Here is a 24,478-nt window from a genome sequence, read left to right on the forward strand (position 1 = left end):
ATCACCATCCAATTCGCGGGACCGGTCCCCCCTGAACACGTGTGCCTTTTCAAGCTCGGGTTCAGGGTGAGGCCGGCCAGGCCCCGTCCAGTGCAGTGTCGGCAGTGCGGCTGCTTTGGGGACGTGCTGGAGTCCTACAGATGGCCGACCGACTGCATCTCCTGCGGCAAAAGCCACGTGGAGGGCGCCTCCTGCCAGACAGTCCGCTGCAGGAACTGCGGGTGCCCCCATAGGGCCGACACTGTGGCCTGCCCCAAATGGCAGGAAGTACGGAAGGTGGTCACCATTATGACTTCTCCACCTCGGCATTGTCGAGGCGTGCTGTCAGAGCAGCAGTGCGGGAGGAGAAGCAGCCGTAGTAGTCCTCCTCACCCCCCGGCGTGGTCTTGTGCCAGCGTGCTGAAGGGCCCCAGCCCTGTACCAAAGCTTCCGGTACCAGCCCCTCGTGCCTCCCAACGCCCGCAGACACAGGATATTGCTGCTCCACCATTCCAGACTACTATGGATTAGCGGGTAGAAAACCTGCTGCTCACCATGCAAGCCGTCAGCACTATGCTCTCAGCTGACCGTCCGCTCCGGGGCACCTGCCTGCAGGCAGTGGCACGTCAACGGTGACCCATTCACCATGGCTAGTCGCACAGCGAAATGTCGGCCGCTCATCCAGCAATCGAACGTGCGCTCGTTATGCCGTCGACGCGCCGAACTCTGAACACCTAATCCTGCACGAGTACGACGTGCTCGCGTTGCAAGAGACATACAGGCGCGACGGGGAGTGCAACCTTCCGGGATTCGAGGGATACCACAGTGCGGCCACCAGCGAGATACGCACTTGCGTCAACGTGCCGTGCTGTGATCCGCTCCATCCACCCGCTCGCTCCAACGCGCCTTGCCCAAGCCGTCATTCGCGTGGCCTAAATCGTTCCCACCTCCATAGAGTGCGTGGCTGTGACTGTGCGCGTTGGGGGGGGGGAGGCGACACTTGTGCCGTCAGCGTGTACGTGCAGCCCGTACGACGATGGGATACGACCTTCATCGAGAGCCTCACTGCGCCCATCGGTGGCGATTGTGTCGTGTGCGGTGATTTCCACTCCCACCACACGGCGTGGCGCAGCGTCCCCAGAGAGCCGCATGGCAGGGAACTGCTGAATTTCATTCATACTTCGGGCCTGCAAATAATCAACACCGGTAGTCCCACTTTTATGCTTCGGAGGTTACACGGGAGTGCGATAGATTTGTCGCTCGTGAGTGAGCGATGCCACTACGAGTGGGTTCGCAGTCATGACACGCAGGGATCAGATCACTATCCGATCTCCCTCGACCCACTCGGCCTGAAACGCACGAGGACATGTACAGACCGCGTCGGGGACTGGTCCCAGTTTCGGTCCCTCTGTGCCACACCACCTCCGGTGGATACAAACTTTCTTACGCATCTTACAAGATGCGTAGACGCCGATAGAAAATCGTGCGCGGTACCTGCTAGTACGCCGCCCTCGACCTTAAGCTTCTCAATCTGCGCGCTGTCCGTCGTCGCACCGAACGCCGTGCCATCAAGAGCAACAAGGTGGAGCATTGGACTTTATATAACCGCCTTGACGCTGCGTGCTGCCGTCACGCCAAGCAGTGCAGCAACCAGAGCTGGCAATGCCTCTACGTGTCGTTAGAGGTCATTCGCGACAAGTCGCGCGCTTGGCGCATTCTCGCTGCCATCCTTCGTCCCACGATCCCTCACCATCCTGCACCCTCCATCCCGGTGGCTGCGGGCTTGAGCACAGAGCAACTGGCCAAACTCTTCGCCGACGCCGTCGCTCCACCATCACCGTCTGTGTGCCCCGTCAGTGCAACCTCCCAACTACCCCCGCACAACAAGGCTGAACTTCTCGCTCCGCTGCACTTATTTCCTATGAGTGCAATCTTGGAGCTCATTTAGCTGCTGTGCTCGGCCGAGTTAACACACATTGATTTGTGCATTGTTTTGAACGTGCGTAAACGACACTCAGAGCCTGGTATTGACGGACTAACAAATGAGGTCGTCAGGAACGTCGATGCAGTGCTGCTCCTTTCATTACTCGAGGCCCTCAACGGTGTCTGGCGCAGTGGCATGATTCCTGCTGACTGGAAAGTGGCGATAGTCGTCCCCGTTCTCGAGCGCGGCAAAGCTGCCACGAACATGAGTGGTATCAGTGGCCGCCCAGTGTCGCTTACTTCGGTAGCCAGCAAAACTCTGGAGGACATGGCTTTGTACCGCCTTGAGTGGATTGCCTCCGCCCTCGACGCTTTCGCCCTGAACAGAGTGATTTCCGGCGACTGCGACTCGCTCGCGGACGTCGGGGCTACGCTCGAGCATGCAGCAAGTCGCCAGGAAGTCGGATATCTCGTTCTGCTCGATGTGCAACACGCATTTGATGGTCTCCCTCACACCACCATCATTCAAACCCTTCGTGAGCTACGTGTCACCGGCCGCCTCTTTGACTATGTCGCTGCCTTCCTCACTAACCGCACGCTCGGAGTGCGAGCTGGCGACGTGCTCAGTGCCCCTCGCAGCTTGACCTCCGGGGTTCCCCAAGGCAGCGTGATCACCCCATTTCTTTTTAACTTGGCTCTGGCAAGACTACCTGACTACATCCCGTAGATGACAGCCCATGAAGTCCGTGTGGCGATCTACGCCGATGACACTGCAGCGTTCGCGTGCGGGCCCATGGGCCTCGGCTTTCAAGTGCGAGAATCCCTGCAGTCGGCGATCAACGCCGTCGATGAATACCTCGCCAGCATAGGGCTCCAGCTCTCAGCGTCCAAAACTGAGACGTTGTTAGTACACCCTCGGTGCTCGGGCGTGCTTGAAAGTGCATTTTCTCACGCTGCGCGGAAGCAGCGAGGCAGAGAAAAGTGCACTATCTCGAACTCGACGCTCGACTCGAACTCGACTGCCGGGTCAACTTTGACGCCGCCGTCTGCCAGCTCTGTAAGAATTCAAAAAGCCGGGTGGCGCCGCACGCTCCCTGCTCGCCCAAGTTCGCGGTTGTATACCGCGACTTGCGCTTCGAGTTTACAACTCGGTCGCAACATCGCGAGCACTTATGCGCTTCCCCTCAGGTTACCTATTAAGCGTGTTTTTCTGCTTGTGAAGCTTTCGATGCTGGCCACCTGACATCGCGACACGTGCAAGAACAACAACGTCACCTGAGTCATCAAGGTACCTACGACCCTAGCGGCCTTGCGACCCTAGCGGCTGAAGCGGACACCAGAGTTCTTCGCTACTTAAAGCGTAGAAGCTTCGACAGGTGGTATCATTGACAGCAGTGACGGCACTGTGAACACCTATTAAGCGCGTTTTTGTGCTTGTGCAGGTCAGTAATTCTGTGCTTGAACACTTTATCTTTGGCTTTGTTGCTTTGCTGTCGCTGCTACCGCATATATTCCGTGCTTTGTGTACAGTGTAGTTTTACGAAGGTTCTCTTTTCTTGCACGCGTGTTTCAAGGCTGTTTTCACTATGCCCACTTGTGCTGAGCTCGCAAAAAGAATGGATGAACTCGAATCAAAATTACCAAATGGGATCGGTAAAGTTGAAGAAGACATAGCTGTCAAGATAATGGTAAAATTTAAGGCTAACGGTATATATTTTGGTGAAATGAAAGAGCAGATCCGTAACCTTGTGTCAAGCTTTGAATTTCTTAGCGACATGATTGAAAAACTGCGCTCAGAAAACGCCTTGCTCGTTAGTGAAAACAAAGAGCTGAAACTGCAAAACACCTCACTCACTACTGATTGCCAAGAAGTCAAGTTGGAAAACAGTACTCTCTCTTGCAAACTGTCTAATTTAGAGCAGTATTCAAGGATAAACAACGTCGAGAATGAAGGCATTCGATACACCTAAGGTGAAGATTGCAATGTGATCATTCAGATGATCGGAGACAAAATTGGCTGTCCTGCCTCGCCCAGCGATCTGGAAGTCGTTCACCGCGTTCCAACCAAAGATGAAAACAAACAAAAGAAAACGTGATCGCCTGGTTCTACTCTCGAACAAAGAAAGCAGACTTCGTCAGCAAGGCGCGAAAAGCGAAGCTTTGCCTTAGCGACATCGGCTTCTCTGGACCAGTTCAGGACACTAAAGTTTATGTCAACGATCACTTGACATCGCAGAACAAAGCACTATGAATAAAGACCAAGAAAAGAACAAAGGCCAAGAAATGGAATTTCCTCTGGACAGATAACTGCCAGATTAAAGCCCGCAAGAGCATCGGCAGTAAGGTGCTTCGCATTGCTAACGAATCTGACTTGGCTGTATTTGCTTAATACAGCACTGTATCTTAGGAAACTTTTCAGAAACCATCGCTAATAACAAAAACAAACATGTCTGTGTATTTTTCAACTAGCCAATTAAATGAACTAAAAACTAATAGTTCATGCTCGGCCGTTCATTTTAACGCGGGAAGTTTGCGAAAACACTATGACGACATTAATTCCCTTCTGTCTACGCTCTTTTTTCGATTTACCATCATTAGCTTTACTGAGACTTGCCTCTGCGATGACGACAAAAACTTATTTTCCTTCCATTCCTACTCAGCCGAATACTGTCATAGACAAACTAGCAGTCATGGCGGTGTGGCCGTTTACGTATCATTAAATCTTAGCTATAAACGTCGTCATGACCTCAACTTAAAGCTAACAAACTGTGAATCTGTTTGGTTAGAATTCAATCAGCCTTTTCTTCAGGCTGACAACGGAAACTTTATTTTTGGTTGCATTTACAGATCAACTTCTTCTTCTTACACTGACTTTTGTTCCGCCCTCGATCAATCCCTAGAGAAACTATTATTTGAAAACAAGAATGAAGTTATTATGGACGATATCAATATAAACCTTCTGGATGAAACTTCACCTGCCTCCTCCCTTATAGCCACTGTTTTCAGAGTTACGGCTTTGAATGTTTGGTAACGCTACCTACTCGTTGTAATAAGATAAATGAGGGCACACTACTAGATCATGCGCTAAGCAACATGACTTCACTGCCAGGGGCTGGTATAATTAATGTCGACATAATAGACCATTACCCTATCGTTGTTGTCCTCAACTCAGACCCGCAGTCACCCACTATTTCATACTTCAGCTACGTACTGAACAAAGACGCCTTTTTGGAATCTGTCACTAAAACTCACTGGTCTGCTGTCCTGGAAAATAATGATCCGCCAGGAGCCTTTTTTCAGTTCTCCGCAATTTTGTTATCATTAATTGATTCAGATGCCGTCAAGAAAAAAATGCAAGAAAATCCTCTTCCTTCCTCAAAACCCTTGGGTAAATGCTAGCATGCTAGCCAATATGCGGAAACGTGACAACTATGACAAAAAAACTAAAAGGCAACCTTTTAATGTCGCCCTCTCTGCACGATACAAAAAATTTTGCAACGCACTCAACAGCAAAATAAAGAATGCAAGGAAGAGCTAATATGAGCACAAACTTGGTCAGTCTAGCAGCAATTTAAGACAAAAGTGGCAAGTTTTAAATTCCTTTTTGCGTAGAAATGAACAACTCTCATTTATTGATACCGTCACAAACCATCGCGTTACATGTTATTACGATATCATCGAGCGATGCTCAAGGGACGAGCCGCCGCGAGAACGACGATGAAGTGGGTCTGTGCTCTTGGCGCGAGTGAATGTCGGCTTGGCGCTCTGGCTCCAGTCCAGTGTAAATAGCCTCTTTCGTCTGTGTCTTTCTACACGTAACATTCTGGGGGAGGTCACCGATCCCCATCTTCACCACGGAACTCCGGAGGGGTCGGTACATCGAGCTTGTCACCATGCCTCCCGGTGACGAGCTCACCTCTGCAACGGCTTCGGCTCGTTCGACTGCTCCAATCGTAACGGCTGCCCAACATCGCGACCCTGGTGTGTTCTCTGGCCTGGAGGGACAGGACGTTGACGAATGGATCAAGCTATGTGAACATGCCAGCTCTAATAACAGGTGGGACCGAACCATTATGCTCGCCAATGTCATCTTTTATCTTGGCGGCGCCCCACGCGTGTGGTACCAGACGCATGACGACGAGATAGGCAGTTGGGACACTTTGAAAGGAAAGCTACGGGAACTATTCGGCGATCCCATTGGCCGCAAGGTTGCCGCGAGAAAGGCTCTTGCGTCTCGTGTTCAGACGTCTACAGAGCCGTACGTTTCATACATCTTCGAACTCTTGGCTCTATGCCGCAAAGCTGACGATGCTATGTCTGAATCAGATAAAGGGTCCCATGTTCTCAAAGGCATCGCCGACGACGCTTTCAATTTGCTTGTTTTCGGCAATGTCTCGACAATCGACGCCATCATTAAAGAATGCCGTCGCGTTGAACAAGCCAAGAGCCGCCGTATCACACACCACATCACGCGGCTACCCAACACCGCTGCTTCGTCTACATGTGAGGGTCGACTGCGTCAGGCCACCACCTGTGACGACGTCACCCGTATTGTTCGCCGCGAGCTCGAGGCCGCCTGTTCGCCAGCTTTCTCCACGACGCCTCCCGATCCGCCAGCAACCTCGATTGCCATGATTCAGGCCGTAGTCAGACAGGAATTTGAGAACATGGGTCTGAACTCCGTGTGTTCAACATCTCAACCCAGCATTTCCCAGTTCTCTACCGGCCCTCCTCGTCCCCGACACTCCTTTTCTACCACATCTCTCCGCAACCCGTCCGAATGGCGTACCCCTGACAGACCAATCTGCTTCCACTGCTGTCGCATCGGCCACATCGCTCATCATTGCCGCAACCGATGGCCACCGCTTCCTCGGACATACGCCGCCACTTATTCCCGTACCATTGGACCTTCTGTTCCCTATGCCACTCGCCATGAACCCACTGCCGCTGATGCCGCTGCTCCGAACCTCCCCTACAGCCGCTCGCCCTCACCTCGACACCGTGAATATCGTTCACCCCAACCCCGCCGCTTCTCTTCGCCGCCTATCGCCTCCCGGGCCCAGCCGGAAAACTAGGCACTGCAGCTTCTGGAGGTGAAGCTAGGTTGCCGAGACTGCCCTCAAATCCTCTGCTCACGTTAAACACGAACCAAAACCTTCTTGACATTGACGTTGATGGCTATCCTGTCAGGGCACTCATCTACACAGGGGCACATCTTTCTATTATTAGTGCTGCCTTCCGACGACGACTGAACAAGCTCCTCGCCCCAGCGTCGGCACGCGTCGTCCGCGTTGCGGATGGCGGTACTGTGCCTATCATCGGCATGCGTATGGCACGTGTTAGCATCGCCGACCGCCACACTCCTGTCCTCTCCACCGTGATTGCTCATTGCCCCCACGACCTCATTCTCGGCCTCGATTTTCTCTCCGCGCATTCTGCTCTTATTGACTGCTCTGCCAGTACCCTTCGCCTTCAGTTGCCGATTCTCGCAGAACCTTCTGACGCACACCAGTGCCGCCTACGCCCCACCGGCTTCATTCGCCTGCCGCCAAAATCAATAGCCTATATTTAAGTCTTGTCTTTCCCACCAGTCCCTGATAACGAGTACCTCGTCACTCCTCTGCCCGACATTCCACTAGATTATGGCGTTACCTTGCCTCACAGTATACTTACTATTACTGCGAACCGCACTTTTATGCCTATCTTTAACTTTGGATTGGCAAAGCAAATTCTACCGCAAGGTATTTGTCTTGCCAATGTTGGTTGTCTCGGCGACCATGACGTGGCAACATTATTGACCGATGCTTCTTGCGAGCTTAGCAGGCCCATCGTACCAGCCTCGGCCGCCGATGCCAAGATACAGAAAATGGTTGCGACGGACCTGTCTTCTGCGCAGCCTGAAGATCTTTACCAAGTGTTATCGTCCTGCAGATATATTTTAGACTTCGACGATCGCCCTTTAGGCCAGACGCTCGCGGCCAAGCATCGGATTCTTACTGGCGATGCTACTCCTATTCACCGACGACCATATCGAGTTTCTGCTTCTGAACGCCGAGTAATTCAAAGTGAAGTCAACAAAATGCTAGACAAAAACATCATTGAGCCGTCTTCCAGTCCCTGGGCGTTACCTGTAGTGTTTGTTAAGAAAAATGGCACGTGGCACTTCTGTGTAGACTACCGCCATCTGAACAACATTACTAAGAAGGACGTCTACCCGCTCCCACGTATAGACGACGCCCTTGACTGCCTCCACGGTTCCAGCTATTTCTCTTCCATTGATCTTCGTTCTGGATACTGGCAGATTGCTGTTGACGATATGGACAGAGAAAAAACCACGTTCATCACACCTGATGGCCTATACCAATTTAAAGTAATGCCGTTTGGATTATGCAACACCCCTGCCACCTTTGAGCGTACGATGGACTCCTCGCGCCGTGGTTTCAAATGGTCCACCTGTCTGTGCTATCTCGACGACGTCATCGTCTTCTTGCCCACGTTCGACACTCACCTTGAGCGTCTAACAGCTATACTTGACGTATTTCGAAAGGCGAACCTGCAACTTAACTCGTCCAAATGTCGTTTCGGCCGCCGCCAAATTAGTGTTCTGGGCCACCTCGTTGACGCTTCCGGAGTACAGCCTGATCCCGACAAAACTCGCGCTGTCCGAGACTTTCCGGTTCCGAAGACAGCCGTAGACGTTCGAAGTTTTGTCGGGCTATGCTCGTACTTTCGTCGTTTTATTCAAGATTTTGCAGCAATTGCTAGACCCCTGACTAATTTATTGAAAAAATGCGTACAATTCTTGTGGGGCCCTGAAGAAGCCACCGCCTTCTCTCGTCTCGTCACTCTTCTCTCCTCACCACCCATTCTCACCCACTTTGATCCTGATGCCCCTGCAGAATCGCGTACAGATGCCAGCGGTCATGGCGTAGGTGCCGTCTTAGCCCAGCGTCAGCGAGGCCAGGATCGCGTTATTGCTTATGCGAGCCGCCTCCTCACACTATCGGAGCGCAGCTATACCATTACGGAAGGAGAATGCCTTGCTGTGGTCTGGGGGGTTGCGAAGTTCCGTCCTTACCTTTACGGTCACCCCTTTTCCATCATCATGCCCTCTGCTGGCTCTCATCGCTAAATGATCCTACAGGCCGGCATGGTCGATGGGCTTTGAGGCTACAAGAATTTTCATATTCCGTGGTCTACAAGTATGGCCGCCTGCGCCAAGACGCTGACAGCTTGTCGCGTTACCCTGTTGACGACCCTGACTCTTCCAATATTACCAGTGCTGCTTGCGTATTCTCTGTGTCGCAGCTGCTTCATTTCGCCGACGAGCAACGTCGTGACGCCTACATCAGGGCACTCATCGGCGGTTTTGAACACTATCCGGCCGACGTCAGACGACACCTCTTCGTCCTCCGCGACGGGACTCCGTACCGTCGTAACCTTCATCCGGACGGCTCTGAGTTCCTAAATATCATACTTAAACACCTCGGCTCAACCGTTCTAGAAGAGTTTCACGACGCACCAATGGCAGGACACCTCGGCGTATCTCGAACCTATCACCGTGTACGTCGCCGTTTTTCATGGCCGGGCCTTGCCCGTTCCGTACGACACTACGTCGCCGCCTGTGAACTTTGCCAAATACGCAAGAAGCCTTCCCAGCTCCCCGCTGGTTTCCTGCAGCTGCTCGACATCCCTCCCGAGCTCTTCTATCGTGTCGGCTCGGACCTTCTCGGCCCATTTCCGGAAACTACATCAGGAAAGAAGTGGGTTGCAGTCGCGGCGGACTACGCGACCCGCTACGCCGTAACCCGCGCTCTTCCGACCAGTTGCGCAACTGATGTTGAGGGCTTCCTCCTGCATGATATCATTTTGTTTCATGGTGCTCCGCGTCAATTGCTAACAGACCAAGGCCGTACGTTCTTAGCCAAAGTAATTGACGACATCATGCGTGCCTGCTCAATACAGCATACATTTACCACCTCCTACCGCCCTCAAGCAAATGGCATCACCGAGTGTTTGAACCGCACCCTTATAGACATGCTATCCAAATACGTTTCAGACGACCACTGTGACTGGGACCAGGCTCTACCTTACATCACCTTTGCGTACAACTCTTCCCGTCTCGACACTGCTGGCTTTTCTCGTTTTTACCTCTTGTATGGCCGCGAACCGACGCTACCACTGGACACTGTGTTTCCGTCCACCACAGCATCAACTAGCGCTTATGCCCGTGATGCTATCACCCATGCTGACCATGCTCGCCAACTTGCGCGCGCTCGTCTACAAGTCTCTCAAGACAAACAAAGGCAGCGCTACGACCTCCGTCGCCGTGATGTCAATTTTGTGCCCGGCACCCTCGTGATGCTTTGGTCACCATCGCGTAAAATAGGCCTTTGTGAAAAACTGCTTTCCTGCTACACGGGCCCATATCGCGTGCTTCGCCAAGTGACCGATGTCACCTACGAAATCGTTCTAGCCACGCGCACTACGTCCTCTGCTGTGACAACCAGTGACATTGTCCACCGTCGCCCGACTCAAACCCTACAACTCTCTACGCCCCTTGGTTATTTAACAGTGCCATGACGGTGCTTTTGGCGCCGGCGGGTAGTATTACGATATCATCGAGTGATGCCAAAGGGACGAGCCACCGCGATAACGACGACGAAGTGGGTCCGTACCCTTGGCGCGAGTGAATGTCGGCCTGGCGCTCTGGCTCCAGTCCAGTGTAAATAACCTGTAAATAGCTTCTTTCGTCTGTGTCTTTCTGCACGTAACAATATGATCAACCATTTGGGATAACAAGAGCGTACAGTGATGCCTTTTTTTCCGGACAAACCAGTCATCAGTAGCCGCCCTTTGTCACTGAATCGTGTGCCCATGAGGTTCTCCCCATGAGGTCCTTGATGTCATTCGCAAGCTGAAAGTTAACCAGTGCCGGTCTTGATAATATTCATCCTAGTAACATAAAGTAGTTGCTCGTCTCATATGTGATATTTTATGTTTTATTATCAATTTAATATTCAGGACTGGCATTTCTCCATCTGAGCTGAACCGAACAAAGGTAATCCCAGTTTTTAAGAGATGCGATCGTTCTTTACTAACAAATTACCGCCCAATATGTATACTGCCATTCTTTAGTAAAGTGATTGAAAAGTTGACTGTAACTCGATTAACCAATTACATGTCTAAATTTAATATTGTTTCCAATTCTCAGTATGGTTTTTGTCCTGGCTATTCGACCGACCTTGCTCTTACCTTCCTAACGGATCGCTTAAAGGAAGCTATTGATAAAGAGCATTTTGCTGGGTCAGTTTTTATTAATATTACGAAAGCTTTTGACACTATTAACCATTACATCTTGTTTTTAAAGCTGGAAGCTCTCGGCATAAGTGGGCTAGCACTAAAGTTACTACGAACCTACCTGCAGGATAGACATGACGTAGTTAAAGTTTCTAATGTTTTTTTCAGAAGCTAAGGTTACTAACCTAATGGTACCACAGGGTTCTATTCCCGGACCTTTATTATGTTTAATTTACAATAATGATCTGCCTGACTGTCTAACACCTTCACAATGTGTATTGTACGCCGACGACACAACCATTATTAACTACGATAAAAATACTTCGTTCTTAGTTACTAAACTCAATAATCACTTGGCTAAGGCTACAAACTGGTGCATAAATAATAATCTTGTTAATAATCCCTCGAAAACAAAGTTTACTGTATTTGATTCCCCCCAGAAACCATCTTGTTCAGTTCCATTGCTGACTCTTGGTTCCAATTTAATCCCTTCTAGCATTCATTGCTCATTCTTTAGGGTAGAACTAGACTCTATCGTCAAGTTTCATTATGCCTTGAATATTAAAAAGAAAGTTGCTTACGGCATTCGGTTAGTGATTAGAGCCCGCCAATTCTTCAACTCTTCTACACTTCTCTCGCTATATTTCGCTTTTATACACTCATACATTAACTACTCGTTAATATGTTGGGGACATACATATAATACTCACCTCAGTTCACTTCAAACTTTGCAAAACTAAGCAATTAGAATAGTCACCTCTAGTCCCTATAATACTAGCGCTCTCCCATTGCTACACTGTAATAACATTCTGTCTGTCAAAGAAACTGTGTTGTATAATCCGGATATATTTATTTTTAAGTTATTGAATAATGAAGTTCCTGCATGTTTAATTCCTAAAACATGCCTGATAAACACTAATGTCACTAGATTTGCTTTACACAATAATCTAATTTTACCTCAGGTGCGCACCAACTATGGCAAACAATCAGTTCATTTTGCAGCCTTTTCATTCGGGAATTCCATACCACTTTGCGCCAAAACTTCGCGTTCAACATCTAATATTAAAAAAAAAAACAACTGAAGAATTTTCTTCTAACAGAAAATATTTAACATTACCTTTTTTTTCTTTTTCTTTCTCTTTTTTCTTCACCCTTATTACTTCAAATATTCCGCTGTTCTCATACCTTTCTTTTTTATTAATAATCATGTGTATTTCGAAGTTGTTCTGTTGTTGTTTCTATTGTTGCATTTATGGTCATGTATATTTGAAATTCTTTTTTTTGGTATTGTATGTTTGGGTAAAATGTTTTGTCCCTTACTGTTCAATTCGCTTAGTTCATATAGTTTTGCTACTTTTGCTCCTTGCAATTGTACAATTTCCTTGCACAATTCCATGTCTATGTAAATTACCATGAATTGGGCTGTACTTATTCAATGACAGCGTAACGCAGACCACATAGGTGCATATGCCAGCCGCTTCCTGTCACCCACCGAATGGAATTTTTCGATTACCGAACGGGAGTGCCGGGCGTTAGTTGGGGAAACTGCATATCTCGGCTGTACTTGTACTGCCGCACGTTTTCCTTGGTTACGAATCACCACGCCTTGTGCTGGCTCTCCTCACTTAAAGAGCGATTGAGAAGGTAGGCGGTACGGTTCCTAGAATATTCATTTGCTGTTCTATAGAAGTCAGGCCGTTTGCACAAGGACGCCGACTACCATTTCTGTCATGATGTCCACCGCCCTGAGTTTGATGCACAGGACACCAACCCTTGCGTCCTGGCTATTTCTGATCTGCACGACATCTGCACGACATCTGCACTGAACAATGGCGTGATGACTGCTTACGCATTCTCATCGATCGTCTGAATTGTGGACATTCGGAGCCCATGCTGAACATGTTCGTGCTCCGCGCGAGCGTCGCGGCTGACGTCCTGAAGGGCCAGAACATTTGCTGGTTGTACCATGTCACCTCCGGACATCAGTTTTTGAGCAGTTGCATGACGCCGATGGTGCAGACTGCCTCGACGTTTTGCGTCCTTACGACAGCGTACGGCGCCGTCACTACTGTCCAGGCCTGTAACGCACTGTGCACCGCTACGTTGCACCTTGTGTGCTCTGTCAGTGCCGTAAAAAACCTGCTGGTCTGCACGCTGGACGTCTTCACCCTATTGATATGTCATTAGAACCATTCTTTCGTTTCAGTGTTGATCTGCTCGTCCCTTTTTCTACGTAGAAATCTAGCAGTAATGCGCCGTTGTGGCGACTGATTACGCAGGCTGATACGCGATCACGCCAGCTTTGCGCAGCTGTGTAACTGAGGTGGTATACATCATTTTGCATGACGTCATCTTCCATCACGGCGCACCCCAGCAGGTCCTCACTCATCGCGGGCGCACCTTCTTGTCCAGAGTAGCTGAAGAAACACTTCGATCAAAACTTTCGAGAAAAAACTCCGAGCAAAAACTTTCCACCACATAGCCCCCGCTGACAGCTAGACTTGCAGAGTGGCCTAATCGTACGTTGAAAGAAATGCTATTTATATGCCTTTCCGACGACCGCAGTCATTGGGACCACACGTTACCCTTCGTGACCTTTGCATATATTTCGCCCCGTCACGAGATCGCTGGCTTTTCACCATTTTACCTCCTCTTTGACTGACACCTTTCTTTGCTCTTTGAGACACTGCTTCCACCCTGAACGAACTGAATATGATCAACACGGCACGCCAGATTGCCGCCTCCAGGCTCACTGAGTCTGAGGCCACGCAGAAGGTCCGGTACGACTGGCGACATCGTGACGTTCGATTTTCTCCTGGCTCCATTCTCCTCCTATGAACAGCATTTTGCCGCGGTGGCTTTTCTTAAAAGCTGCGGCCACGCCAGGCAGGGCCGTACACGATAGTGCCTCACCTTGGCGATGTGAACTACGAGATCACTCCGCTGGACTCGAGTGTCCTCACTTACGTCGTGCATGTTCCCAGCCTAAAGCCTTAGTTTTCCGCAAGTTCACCTCCTTTATAGTCAGCACCGATATGGCGCCTTTACAGTCTGGAGTTATGTTACGGCGCAACCAAGGGTTGCGTCGTTCAAATGAAGACGATTTAACGTATGCAGGTGGAATCGTTCTCGACAGCAATCTTGTTTACGTGTCGTTGTCTTTCTTTCAAATATTGTAAATACATCGTTATATGGGACCTCTACAACGAAACAACATGTATCGGATCTATGTGCTTCCTGAACAACCTATTGGTTGCTAGAGCTGGCATGGTCGTTGCTTTAGGAGTCTTGCGTGGGCCGTTGCTTGTTCGTGTTGTGCGGGGGAATGAATGTGACCACACTTCTACGCGTAAAATTGAATGAAAAAGTACTCCTCCTATTGAACGGAAAGGCGCGAAACCACGTGAAGAAACGATTGGGCTTGCCCGGCCGTTTCTTCGGATGGTTTTACATTGCTTTCACCACAAAACGAGTATCAACCAACAAGCCCCGCCAGAAGTTCTGAAACCATATTCAATAGCATAAATGGAATCGATATACTCACTCAATGGACTCAAATGCCACTGCCAATGGGTAAACGGTGAAGGAACTTTGAAAGTCTTCGTTGGTATATTTGCGGAGCTCCTTCTCCGCGTCTTTTGTGGGCCGCACGGTGCATCCTTGAGCCTCCACGAGTGTCCGTAGGTTTCGGCTGACGTTGGTGGCCGGTGACTCGCCGACAACGACGCGGGATCTCGGAAAGTGGACGCCTAGTTCCACGGGGATGTCGAGGGTCTTGTTAGGGCTTTGATCCGGGGTCTTATCCATGGCTCCAGCGTTTAAATTCCACGCCAATATCCCCAGAAATGCCAGCGGCGCCACGAAAAATAATAGGAAGACATCCCAGCTACGCAGAAGGCTTAAGAGACGCTTGACGAAAAGAGCAAAGAACGACCTGGCCATCGTGCGCCGTTTTGTAATTGGCTTGCAGACAACGTCGATGTCTTTTCCTGCAAGTTGCGTGCGTAGGAGTGATTACGCTGAAAAAGTAGTGGCTATAGAGAGTGTTCCTACGAAGGCTTTAAGTAAGGTTTGAAAATAGCCGCTCTGAAATGACCGTACGGCTCCTTCGGAGGCGTGCCGTCAGTGGTGTCAAGCACGGGGAGACCGGTGATAGGCGGTAATTAGTCGCTGGCTAAGAAAATCTGTATATATTTTAGTCTTAATTTCTGCAGGTTCATTGTAATTTCGTCGTTGAAGTGAGCTCTCCGTACAAACCCTACGATATTTGGATGCAGAAAAATGACATTCTCTGCGGTATCCTGATACGATAAATTTCGGCTATCAGAATGCACGAACCCGAAAGGGGAGGCTGCAGCAAGCGTTAAGCCATGCCTCTTGATGTAACGCTCTGCTTACTTCAGCCAGCAGTGGGCAGCCAGCGCGCTGCAGCTCCGTATTTCCAACGCCATCTAGATAGAAGGCACTCTGCTTTACGACTTCGTGCTACTTGCAGCAACATTTTACACTGTGACGCCCGCTGCGACGAAACACGTGACCAGAAAATCACCATGCCTGACTCGGGCTTATCCCCGGTAACTTCTATGGCAGCTGGTCGTGGTGGCATGACGCCCCGAACCGATCGTGCAGAGGTCTTGCGCTATCTGGGAGGCGTTGGTATTTCCAACGGTTTCAGCGCGCTGATAGCGCGCTGGTTGCGTAAGCAGAACGCCGCCTGATGGTGCGTGGCCTTGCGCTCTCGGCAGTTTACCAGTTACGCTTTCGTGCGCTCTGGTAGCCGAATTTCGCTGTGCCATTCTTCCGCGAGTAAACGCATTTTTGCAGATGTAAAAGTTGATGTGGCTTCAATTATGATGTGGCTTCAATTAAGGGGTCGCTTCAATTATCGAATGTCGATTAGCCCGGCGAAACTAGAAGTTGATTAATGGATTTTTGTTAGTGACTCACACGTATCACAAGGTAAATATACCTGGTAGCGAAGCTTCCATAGCAGCCCATACGTTCAAAACATGGCGGTCCATCGCCGGTTCATGGGGCTTAGCGCCATCTGTATGTGGTGGGAACACTTCCGGCGGAAGAAAAAATAACGTGACGCCATGTCCGTTAAAAGCAGAAGTGACGTCATTTTGTTTCCGAAGGCGCGAAATTTGTTTTGTTGTTCTTCCTTTGGAGCTATATATTCAAATGCCCCGCCATTCGACTTGATGGGCGTTTCGAGCTTTCAGCGTGGAAAGCGATACACGAAAAGGCCAGCCGTACGGTTGCCGAAAACGCATCCCTGCGAAGAACATACTTTCTTTGGAGGCCGACGAAGGCTTTAGGTGTAGAGTGCTGATCCTATTGTCGGATGCCAAGTCCATCGGCCAGCGCAGTCGCACGAAAACAACTACACAATTATCTGGCGGTCGTAACTCACTACTTCTGACTGAACAGATTAAGAAGCAATGAAGCTACCCGCACCACCAAATTCAGACAAACTTCGACAAGCAAGAAAGCACAAATTTTGAGGGGGGCGTATTTCAACAGGTGATACGAGTGCGCCTTTCTGCCCATTTCAAGAAGTGCATTGCACTGCGAGTGATAGTGGCGTCAACGCCCCCTGTAGCCATGGGCGCTGAAAAGAAATGCATTTATTAATAATAATAAAATTAAACGTATTTATTTAACTCATCGCGAATATACAAAATTGACTAGGAATTTTATTTTCGTTGAATGAATCTAACTGTGTCTCGTTTGAATTAAAAAAACGCGTTTTTCTTTCCCAATGTTTGTTCCCTCCAAACATAGTCGCGCTTCGATCGCTGCTCCCATAACCCCCCATGCTGATGTCGGTGACAATCTGCACTGAACCACTTTTCGCCCGAAGCTTCGCGACCTATTTGAATCGACCTTGCGTATCATCCGTCATGATCACCACCATTAACGGCATGTCTCCCCAGGAACCTTCATTGTTCTCGTATTTCCAAGCGGCTGTTTCTAAATAATATTTAAGGTCTTCGTATGATCACGCCACCTAACTTCTGTTGAGGCTACAAAGGCATAAAACATGTAGCAAAGTAAGCACATACCTCCATAATAATCTTGACTGACGTTTTTTTCTTCGCCAAGACAAACAAAATGAATTTTGTTAGTTCAACAAAAATTCCCTCGGGAGGAACGCTTACAGAATGAGTCAGTATGCCCATGCCTCGTACAACTGGCTTAATAATAATAATAATAATAATAATAATAATAATAATAATAATAATAATAATAATAATAATAATAATAATAAGCAGCAGCAGCAGCAGCGGCGGCAGCGGCAGCAGCGGCAGTCTGGTTACGCCCCCTGCTGGGCAAAGGCCTGCCCATACTTTTCCAACTACCCGGGTCATGTACTAATGGTGGCCACGTTCTCCCTGCAAACTTCTTAATCTCATCCGCCCATCTAACTTTCTGGCGCCCGTTTCTACGTTTCCCTTCGCTTGGAATCCTGTCCGTAACCATTAATGGCCATCAATTATCTTCCCTCCTCATTTAGTTACCTGCCCATGCCCATTCCTTTTTATTGATTTCAACTAAGATGTCATTCACTCGCGTTTGTTCCCTAGCCCAATCTGCTCTTATCACTTACCGTTAGACCCATTATTCTTCTTTCCATAGCTCGTTGCGTCGTCCTCAATTTAAGTAGAACCCTTTTCGTAAGCCTCCAGGTTTCTGCCCCATATGTGAGTACTAGTAACACACAGCTGTTACACACTTTCCTTTTGAGGGATAGTGGTAACGTGCTGTTCATGATTTGAGAATGCCTGCCAAACGCACCCCAGCCCATTCGTATTCCTCTGGTTATTTCAGTCTCATGATCTGGATCCGCGGTCACTTCCTGTCCTAAGTAGATGTATTCCCTTACCACATCCAGTGCCTCGCTACCTATGGTAAACTGCTGTTCTCTTCCGAGACTGTGAAACATTACTTTAGTTTTCTGCAGATAAATTTTTAGACCTACCCTTCTGCTTTGCTTCTCCAGGTCAGCGAGCATGCATTGCAATTGGTGCCGTGAGTTACTAAGGAAGGCAATATATCATCAGGGAATCGGAAGTTACTATGATATTCTCCATTAACTTTTTTTCCCATTTCTTCCCAATGCAGGTCTCTGACTACCTCTTGTAAACACGCTGTAAATAGCTTTGCATAGATTGTATCTCCTTCCCTGACGCCTTTCTTTATTGATGTTTTGTTGCTTCTTTATGGAGGACTACGGTGGCTGTGCAGCCGATATAGATATCTTTCAGTATTTTTACAACCGGCTCATGTGCGCCCTGATTCCGTAGTGCCTGCATGACTGCTCACGTTTGGACTGAATCAAACGCTTTCTCGTAATCAATGAAAACTATATATAAGGGTTGGTTATATTCCGCACCTTTCTCTATGACCTGATCGATGGTGTGAATACGGTCTATTGTTGAGTAGCCCTTACGGAATCCTGCCTGGTCCTTTGCTTGACAGAAGTCTAAGGTGTTCCTGATTCTATTTGCGATTACCTTAGTAAATAGTTTGTAGGCAACGGACAGTAAGCTGATCGGTCTATAATTTTCATGTCTTTGGCATCCCCTTTCTTATGGATTAGGATTATTTTAGCGTTCTTCCAAGATTCCAGTACACTCGAGGTAAAGAGGCACTGCGTATACAGGGTGGCCAGTTTTTCCAGAACAATCTGCGCACCATCCTTCAACAAATCTGCTGTTATCTGATCCTCCCCAGCTGCCTTCCTCCTTTGCATAGCTCCCAAGGCTTTCTTTACTTCTTTCGGCGTTACTTGTGGGACTTCAAATTCCTGTAGATTATTCTCTCTTCCATTATCGTCGTGGGTGCCACTGGTACTGTATAAATCGCCATAGAACTTCTCAGCCACTTGAACTATCTGATCCGTATTAGTACTGATATTGCCGGCTTTGTCTCTTAACGGATATATCTGATGCTTGACTATTCCTAGTTTCTTCTTCACTACATTTAGGCTTCCTCCGTTCCTGAGAGCATGTTCAATTCTATCCATATTATACTTCCTTATGTCAGCTGTCTTACGCTTGTTGATTACCTTGGAAAGTTCTGCCAGTTATATTCTAGCTTAAGGTTTAGAGGCTTTCATACATTGGCGTTCCTTGATGAGGTCTTTGTTTTCCTGTGATAGCTTACTGATATCCTGTCTAACGGAGTTACCACCGATTTCTATTGCGCACTCCTTAATGTTACCCATAAGATTGTCGTTCATTGCATCATTTTTAAATTTTGTTATGAGTGAATCATGACGTCTACGGTCGAATGCTCTGCTAATATATAAAAAAAATCATGGCTATTTTTCAAGAGGCTAGTGAGTAAGAGGCTAGTGAGTCTAGGAGAAGAGGCTAGTGAGTAAATCCCCGTAATTACTTGGCTTGCTGTTGAACATCCTTCTGTGAAACTATGTCATGAAGTGGCAGATTGGAGTATTCTCGAAAAACTGGTTAATTCGCTTAGCGATGACATGACCAAATAAATGACAACTAAACTATGTTATACAAATAGGGCGATAATTTTTACAATAAGACTGTCTCCGTTCTTAGATATAGGAAAAATTCCTACTGTCTTCGTGTCATCAAGAATTTTGCCAGTTTCTGGAGATGTACGGAATAATATAAGAAGGAATATCGCGACAGTTTCCGCAGATCGATTGAGAAAGTCGTTAAGAATATCGCAAGAAGAAGACTTTTAAGCATTCACATTCTGCAACACCGATAGTGCCCTTGGATGGTGAATGAAAGCTACGTCAAATTCTGGAGCAGAAACCGTGGTTCGGCACATGACAGCTCGTGAGAACCGACTACGGAAATAAGTGTTAAAATGTTGGGAAATTTCCCTTGAGACTGCGATCGTTCCATCAGGAAATTTTACATTTGTGACAGTTTCGTTTGCTCACTTATAAAGGTCCAGAACTCTGTTGGACCATTTTTATGATGTTTGGCAACACTGTTTGAAAACTATCATCTTTTGGTAGTCGCAGAGCGTGCGCTACCAGCCCGCGCAGAGCACTCACGCTAGACGACTACGCGTGTAGCTCGTTTAATCACCTAAGCTTGTAGCTTAGTTGATGAGGTTACGCGTCATCTATGGCGTCTGCTTGTGAAGTCCTTTCCGTTTATTCGGCCCAAAGGAATGGAAACCACAAAGGCACATATCTCTAAACTCACACCAAGGCGCATGGGCATCATTGACATTCACATTAATCAGGCAATTATCCTTGCGTTCTAAAATGCTCGTCAACAGCAGGTGATTACAAGCAGGCTCGATAAGCCTAAAGTGTCGGAAAATCAAGGGTGGACTTCGGACACAAGGCCCAGTTGTCACTAATGCTTTGCTGTCGAAACATCATACCTCAAATCTAAAGCAAATACAAACGCTGGTTGGGAACAAATGAACCAAACAGCTAAGGACGACCACTTCATGGATCCGAAGCGCGCGACTGTCGTCTCTAAGATACCGCCATGTTTTATACGTTAAACAGCCTTCGCGAGCGTAAGCACATGGCGCTCAATTCTAAATACAGCGCAAGTCCGCAACAAAGCGCGAGGATGCTGTAGCGTTCTGCGCATGCGCCGTCCGAACCCACTGTTTTATTGAATATAGCATGATGCTATTTATCCTGTACTACAGCTATCTGATATTGCACTAGAATGCAAAACGGGCACAGTGGTTACCATCAATTGCAGTTGGAAATTGTTCATCGGTGACGGCTCTACACTCGCTATGGAACGACACGATCAACGTACGAAGCGCTTTTGCTCTCTGCAGCTTCTCACTTTCCACTTTGAAGAAAAGGTAACGTGACGCGACTTCCTTTGTTGCCAGGTCAGCAGTGTTCGCTCTATCAACGCCTCGTGAAAGACTACAGCCAATTATGGAAAATGGCGCGGTCATTGAAATGTTTCGAGCATTGAGAAGTAATTGAATTGAAATTAAAATATAAAATTGCATTTGAAGTTGAGTGTTAGCTGTGAAAGTTGTCCGCAATACAATATTTATCAGAAAAATTACATACCTCCTACTGCTTGCTCTCGTGCTTTTCCCCCTGGTGCCCAGTCCAGGTTTATCCTGTAGGGTAACACAGGGACACTATCATGAGAACAAGCCACTGTAGAAGACGTGGATTTAAATAATGAAGAATCTTCTGCTCATTTTAGCGCAGGTACATGTCTCGCTTCCTTCTCCTGTAAATTGTATCACATGCGTAGTCTAAAGATAAAAAAAAAACTATCTTTTACTACTCCTTAAAATGCACTCCAAGCTTGAGATTTTCTAAAAGGGGGCATATAGAACGAAAACATGTATGGAAATCTACAAACAATTGTGTCACAAATTTACTATAAGAAAATCAAAAAAAGGGGGATCCAAGGGCCTTAACTTTTCGTTAATCACAACCATATGAATAACCTGTTGACACTGCATTCTTTTCTAATAAAAATATTTTTGTGGTTTAGGAGCACTCAGTGCAGAAAAACAAAGCGCACAGGTTCAACATTCTAACCGCCACAACCAGCTGCTGGTGACAGGAAGCGCGACGTGTAATCGCATTCAAGAATTTAGACCTTCGCACTTTCTATGGTGAAACGAATGGGATAGGTGCAGCATTTTATCGACGGGTCCGGATTAACTCTTTCTATGTTACCTGTTCATCGGCCAAGGTTAGCTAGCCGAAGCACTCAGTCTCACGTTCCTCAATAGATTTTCGCAAGTCCTCTGCATAATAATGATATTCTTCCACTGATAATTCATATGCGTCCTTCTGATTTTACTGCGTTTTTATTTTTTTGTCCCTGTTCATTTTCATTTCTTTTTTTTTCTCTTGCCCGCATCATATTGTAAGAAAGAAAGGGATGCTCTGCATACGTGTACATCGCATGGTTCCCTTATTTCTTACTGTAAGGAATCATGTGACTCACAGCCGCTCATCCCAAAGGAGCTCGATAAAGCTGCTCTAAAGCGGCGTTTCCTTTCACTGCTCATGTTCGACCAAACACAAAGCGCTGTGTGTGTAGAATTCTTCTTTATCATGGTCCGGTCGTGCTGCGCTGTGTCATCATGAAATTAGCTTGTGTTGTGTTCTTCTGGTCTCACTAAAGCATTGTCGTGAATTGTTCACTGATAATACACAATCAATAATTATATGTTCATTCAATGATATCCAGAGCAACCTACTTCAGGTAGACGTCCTTCATTGAGGCGGCCGTGACTCCAATGCCTGCAATGCCCAGCTTTTCGAGGGAACTTTCCAGTGCCTTGAACATGGCCGGGAAATCTTTGGTGTCCAAAGTGCCCAGCGCGATGGACACCTCTTCTTGCTTCTCATCATCGACGACTGCCGCAGGGATATTCTTGTGGACGATATGCATGGCGTCATGAAGTTTAAAAGCATTTTTCACCTTGGAGAACGTCAGCTTGTATCCGACGCCTGCGTGAATACAAAGGGCAGTTAACGACGAGTCGTCGTTACATGGCTTGTGTACAGAAACACAGAATCAACAGCCAAATTGGCTCAGGATAGCTACGGGGTTACGCTGCCAGCAGGCAGTCACGTATTCAATTTACTCGTACTGTGATGGCATCCGTGCTGGTGGGAAATAAAAAAAATATATTCTATTCCTTCAGAGATGTATACTAATCTGACAACTGATAGATATAAGAACAACAATCTGCATCGGTGGCTTTTCAAGGCCTTCCCCATGTACGAGGGCTTAAGGCTCATGTCTGTGGCTGGGCGCTATAATACACGTGGACAACTATCTGCGCCAATGAAGGCGAAGCTGCAGCAGTGGAGATTCTGCACGCATCTCAGTGCACGAAGTCGTCCGGCAGCGTGTCGCTGCTGTTTTTCGTTTAGGTATAAACAGGCGCTAAATGAGCGTTGAGCATCCATTTATGACGGCATCGCATTTGCCCAAATGCAAGAGGAAACAAGAAAGCAGGAAAAGTGACTCGTATTTAACACTGATTGGTGTATATTATCACGCGTCTTTTACACATTCATTCCATATTCATCCTAATCAGATAGGGCATCCATTACTGCGCATTTTTGACGGGTTGATTTAACAATAATCTTCCTCAGATCGCGTGCCTATTTTGGAACTGGTGCGGGTAGAACACGACGTGAACGACGTTGGTTGTTGTGGCCGTTTCAGTAAAGGCGCCGTTCACTGCCGTTGAGCATCTCTCACCTTTCCTGTTGCAACAAAATCGTCTTAATTTGTTGCAAGTAAGACGTCTATGGTTTAACCAGCTTAAACTAGCATGCCTGAGAATGTGGTACAATGTTTTCTCAGTAGCGCTCTTAGTTGTGTGCGATATCCCACCGCAGCGTTCCCTTGAATGCCACAGAAAGTCGTTCGCAAGGTATAGTTACAGCCTTCACGCATTCTGCTTTGAAGCATGAAGGCGTCATCTCTCACGACCGCTGCTGTGGAAACTCCCAGCTGACTTGCAAATTCAAGCCTTGATGGCGCTGACGTTAGAAACACACATTTCGGCTTAGAAAGTTAAAAAGCTGCAGATATAATGTGTTGCCTATTTTATTGAGGTATATACGAAAGGTAACGTTTATTATGTAATCATTGATGATAACATTTCAAAGTAATTGGATATCCGACAAACTTTGCATTGCGTTTGCATCTCATATCGAGCGCGTCATGGAATGCTGGCCTTCGTCGCCGCAGAGCAATCATTGTGGAGCTTCCCTCATTAACCTCACTGCAAAATTCTTTGATTTGAGCCGAGGGTAAATAAGCATCAGGTACCCAAAGTTTCTATGGGTTCAAAAAATGCGGTGTCTCTGATAAGCGACGCACGGCGCCGCGACGTCTTTGCCAGCTAGCCGTTATCTCACGGGAACAAAATTAAGAGCTATGCATGATGACAAAGTTTTAATCGTACCGTTCAGGCCGTGGTTCTGCAAGATGTCGTGTGAAATACTGTGATGTTATTGTGACGACGGCGAATCGAAATTCAGACGTGTAAGCGTTAACTTATCACATCATCTTTTGTTGGGAGGAGTTGTGCCAGATAGCCCGGCAGCACTAAAATAATGAAAAATAGCAGAAAGCGCATGAACGAATGTCGAATGTAATCCCACGAGGCATATGCGTGACTATCTATATAGTTCCCGCGTGAAATTGTAGTAAATTACAAGATTATTATCTCGTACCCTTAAGAATCTATCTTGCTAAAAGCAAAACGTGCAATGTGCGATGCGTCCTTCCTGTTATAAGATAGG

General features: G+C 47.7%; 1 protein-coding gene across 5 annotated transcripts in view; it reads right to left on the reverse strand.

Moving 5' to 3' along the window:
* LOC135907182 (phospholipid-transporting ATPase ABCA3-like) overlaps positions 1-24,478 on the reverse strand; it is a 326,965-nt gene that overhangs the window by 128,939 nt on the left and 173,548 nt on the right. For 4 of the 5 annotated variants that reach the window (XR_010565924.1, XM_065438854.1, XM_065438853.1 and 1 more), the window contains 3 exons: positions 22,411-22,663; positions 21,254-21,306; positions 14,747-15,191 (listed from right to left, as the gene is read on the reverse strand). Coding sequence is in view for 4 of the 5 variants with exons in the window: in XM_065438854.1 (XP_065294926.1) it covers positions 14,747-15,191; positions 21,254-21,306; positions 22,411-22,663 (751 nt within the window). In the remaining variant the exon portion in view is untranslated. The remainder of the gene's footprint in view (positions 1-14,746; positions 15,192-21,253; positions 21,307-22,410; positions 22,664-24,478) is intronic. The other variant, XM_065438856.1, reaches the window with a different exon arrangement.

This window comes from Dermacentor albipictus, chromosome 9, assembly GCF_038994185.2.
Source record: "Dermacentor albipictus isolate Rhodes 1998 colony chromosome 9, USDA_Dalb.pri_finalv2, whole genome shotgun sequence".
Taxonomy (NCBI): domain Eukaryota; kingdom Metazoa; phylum Arthropoda; class Arachnida; order Ixodida; family Ixodidae; genus Dermacentor; species Dermacentor albipictus.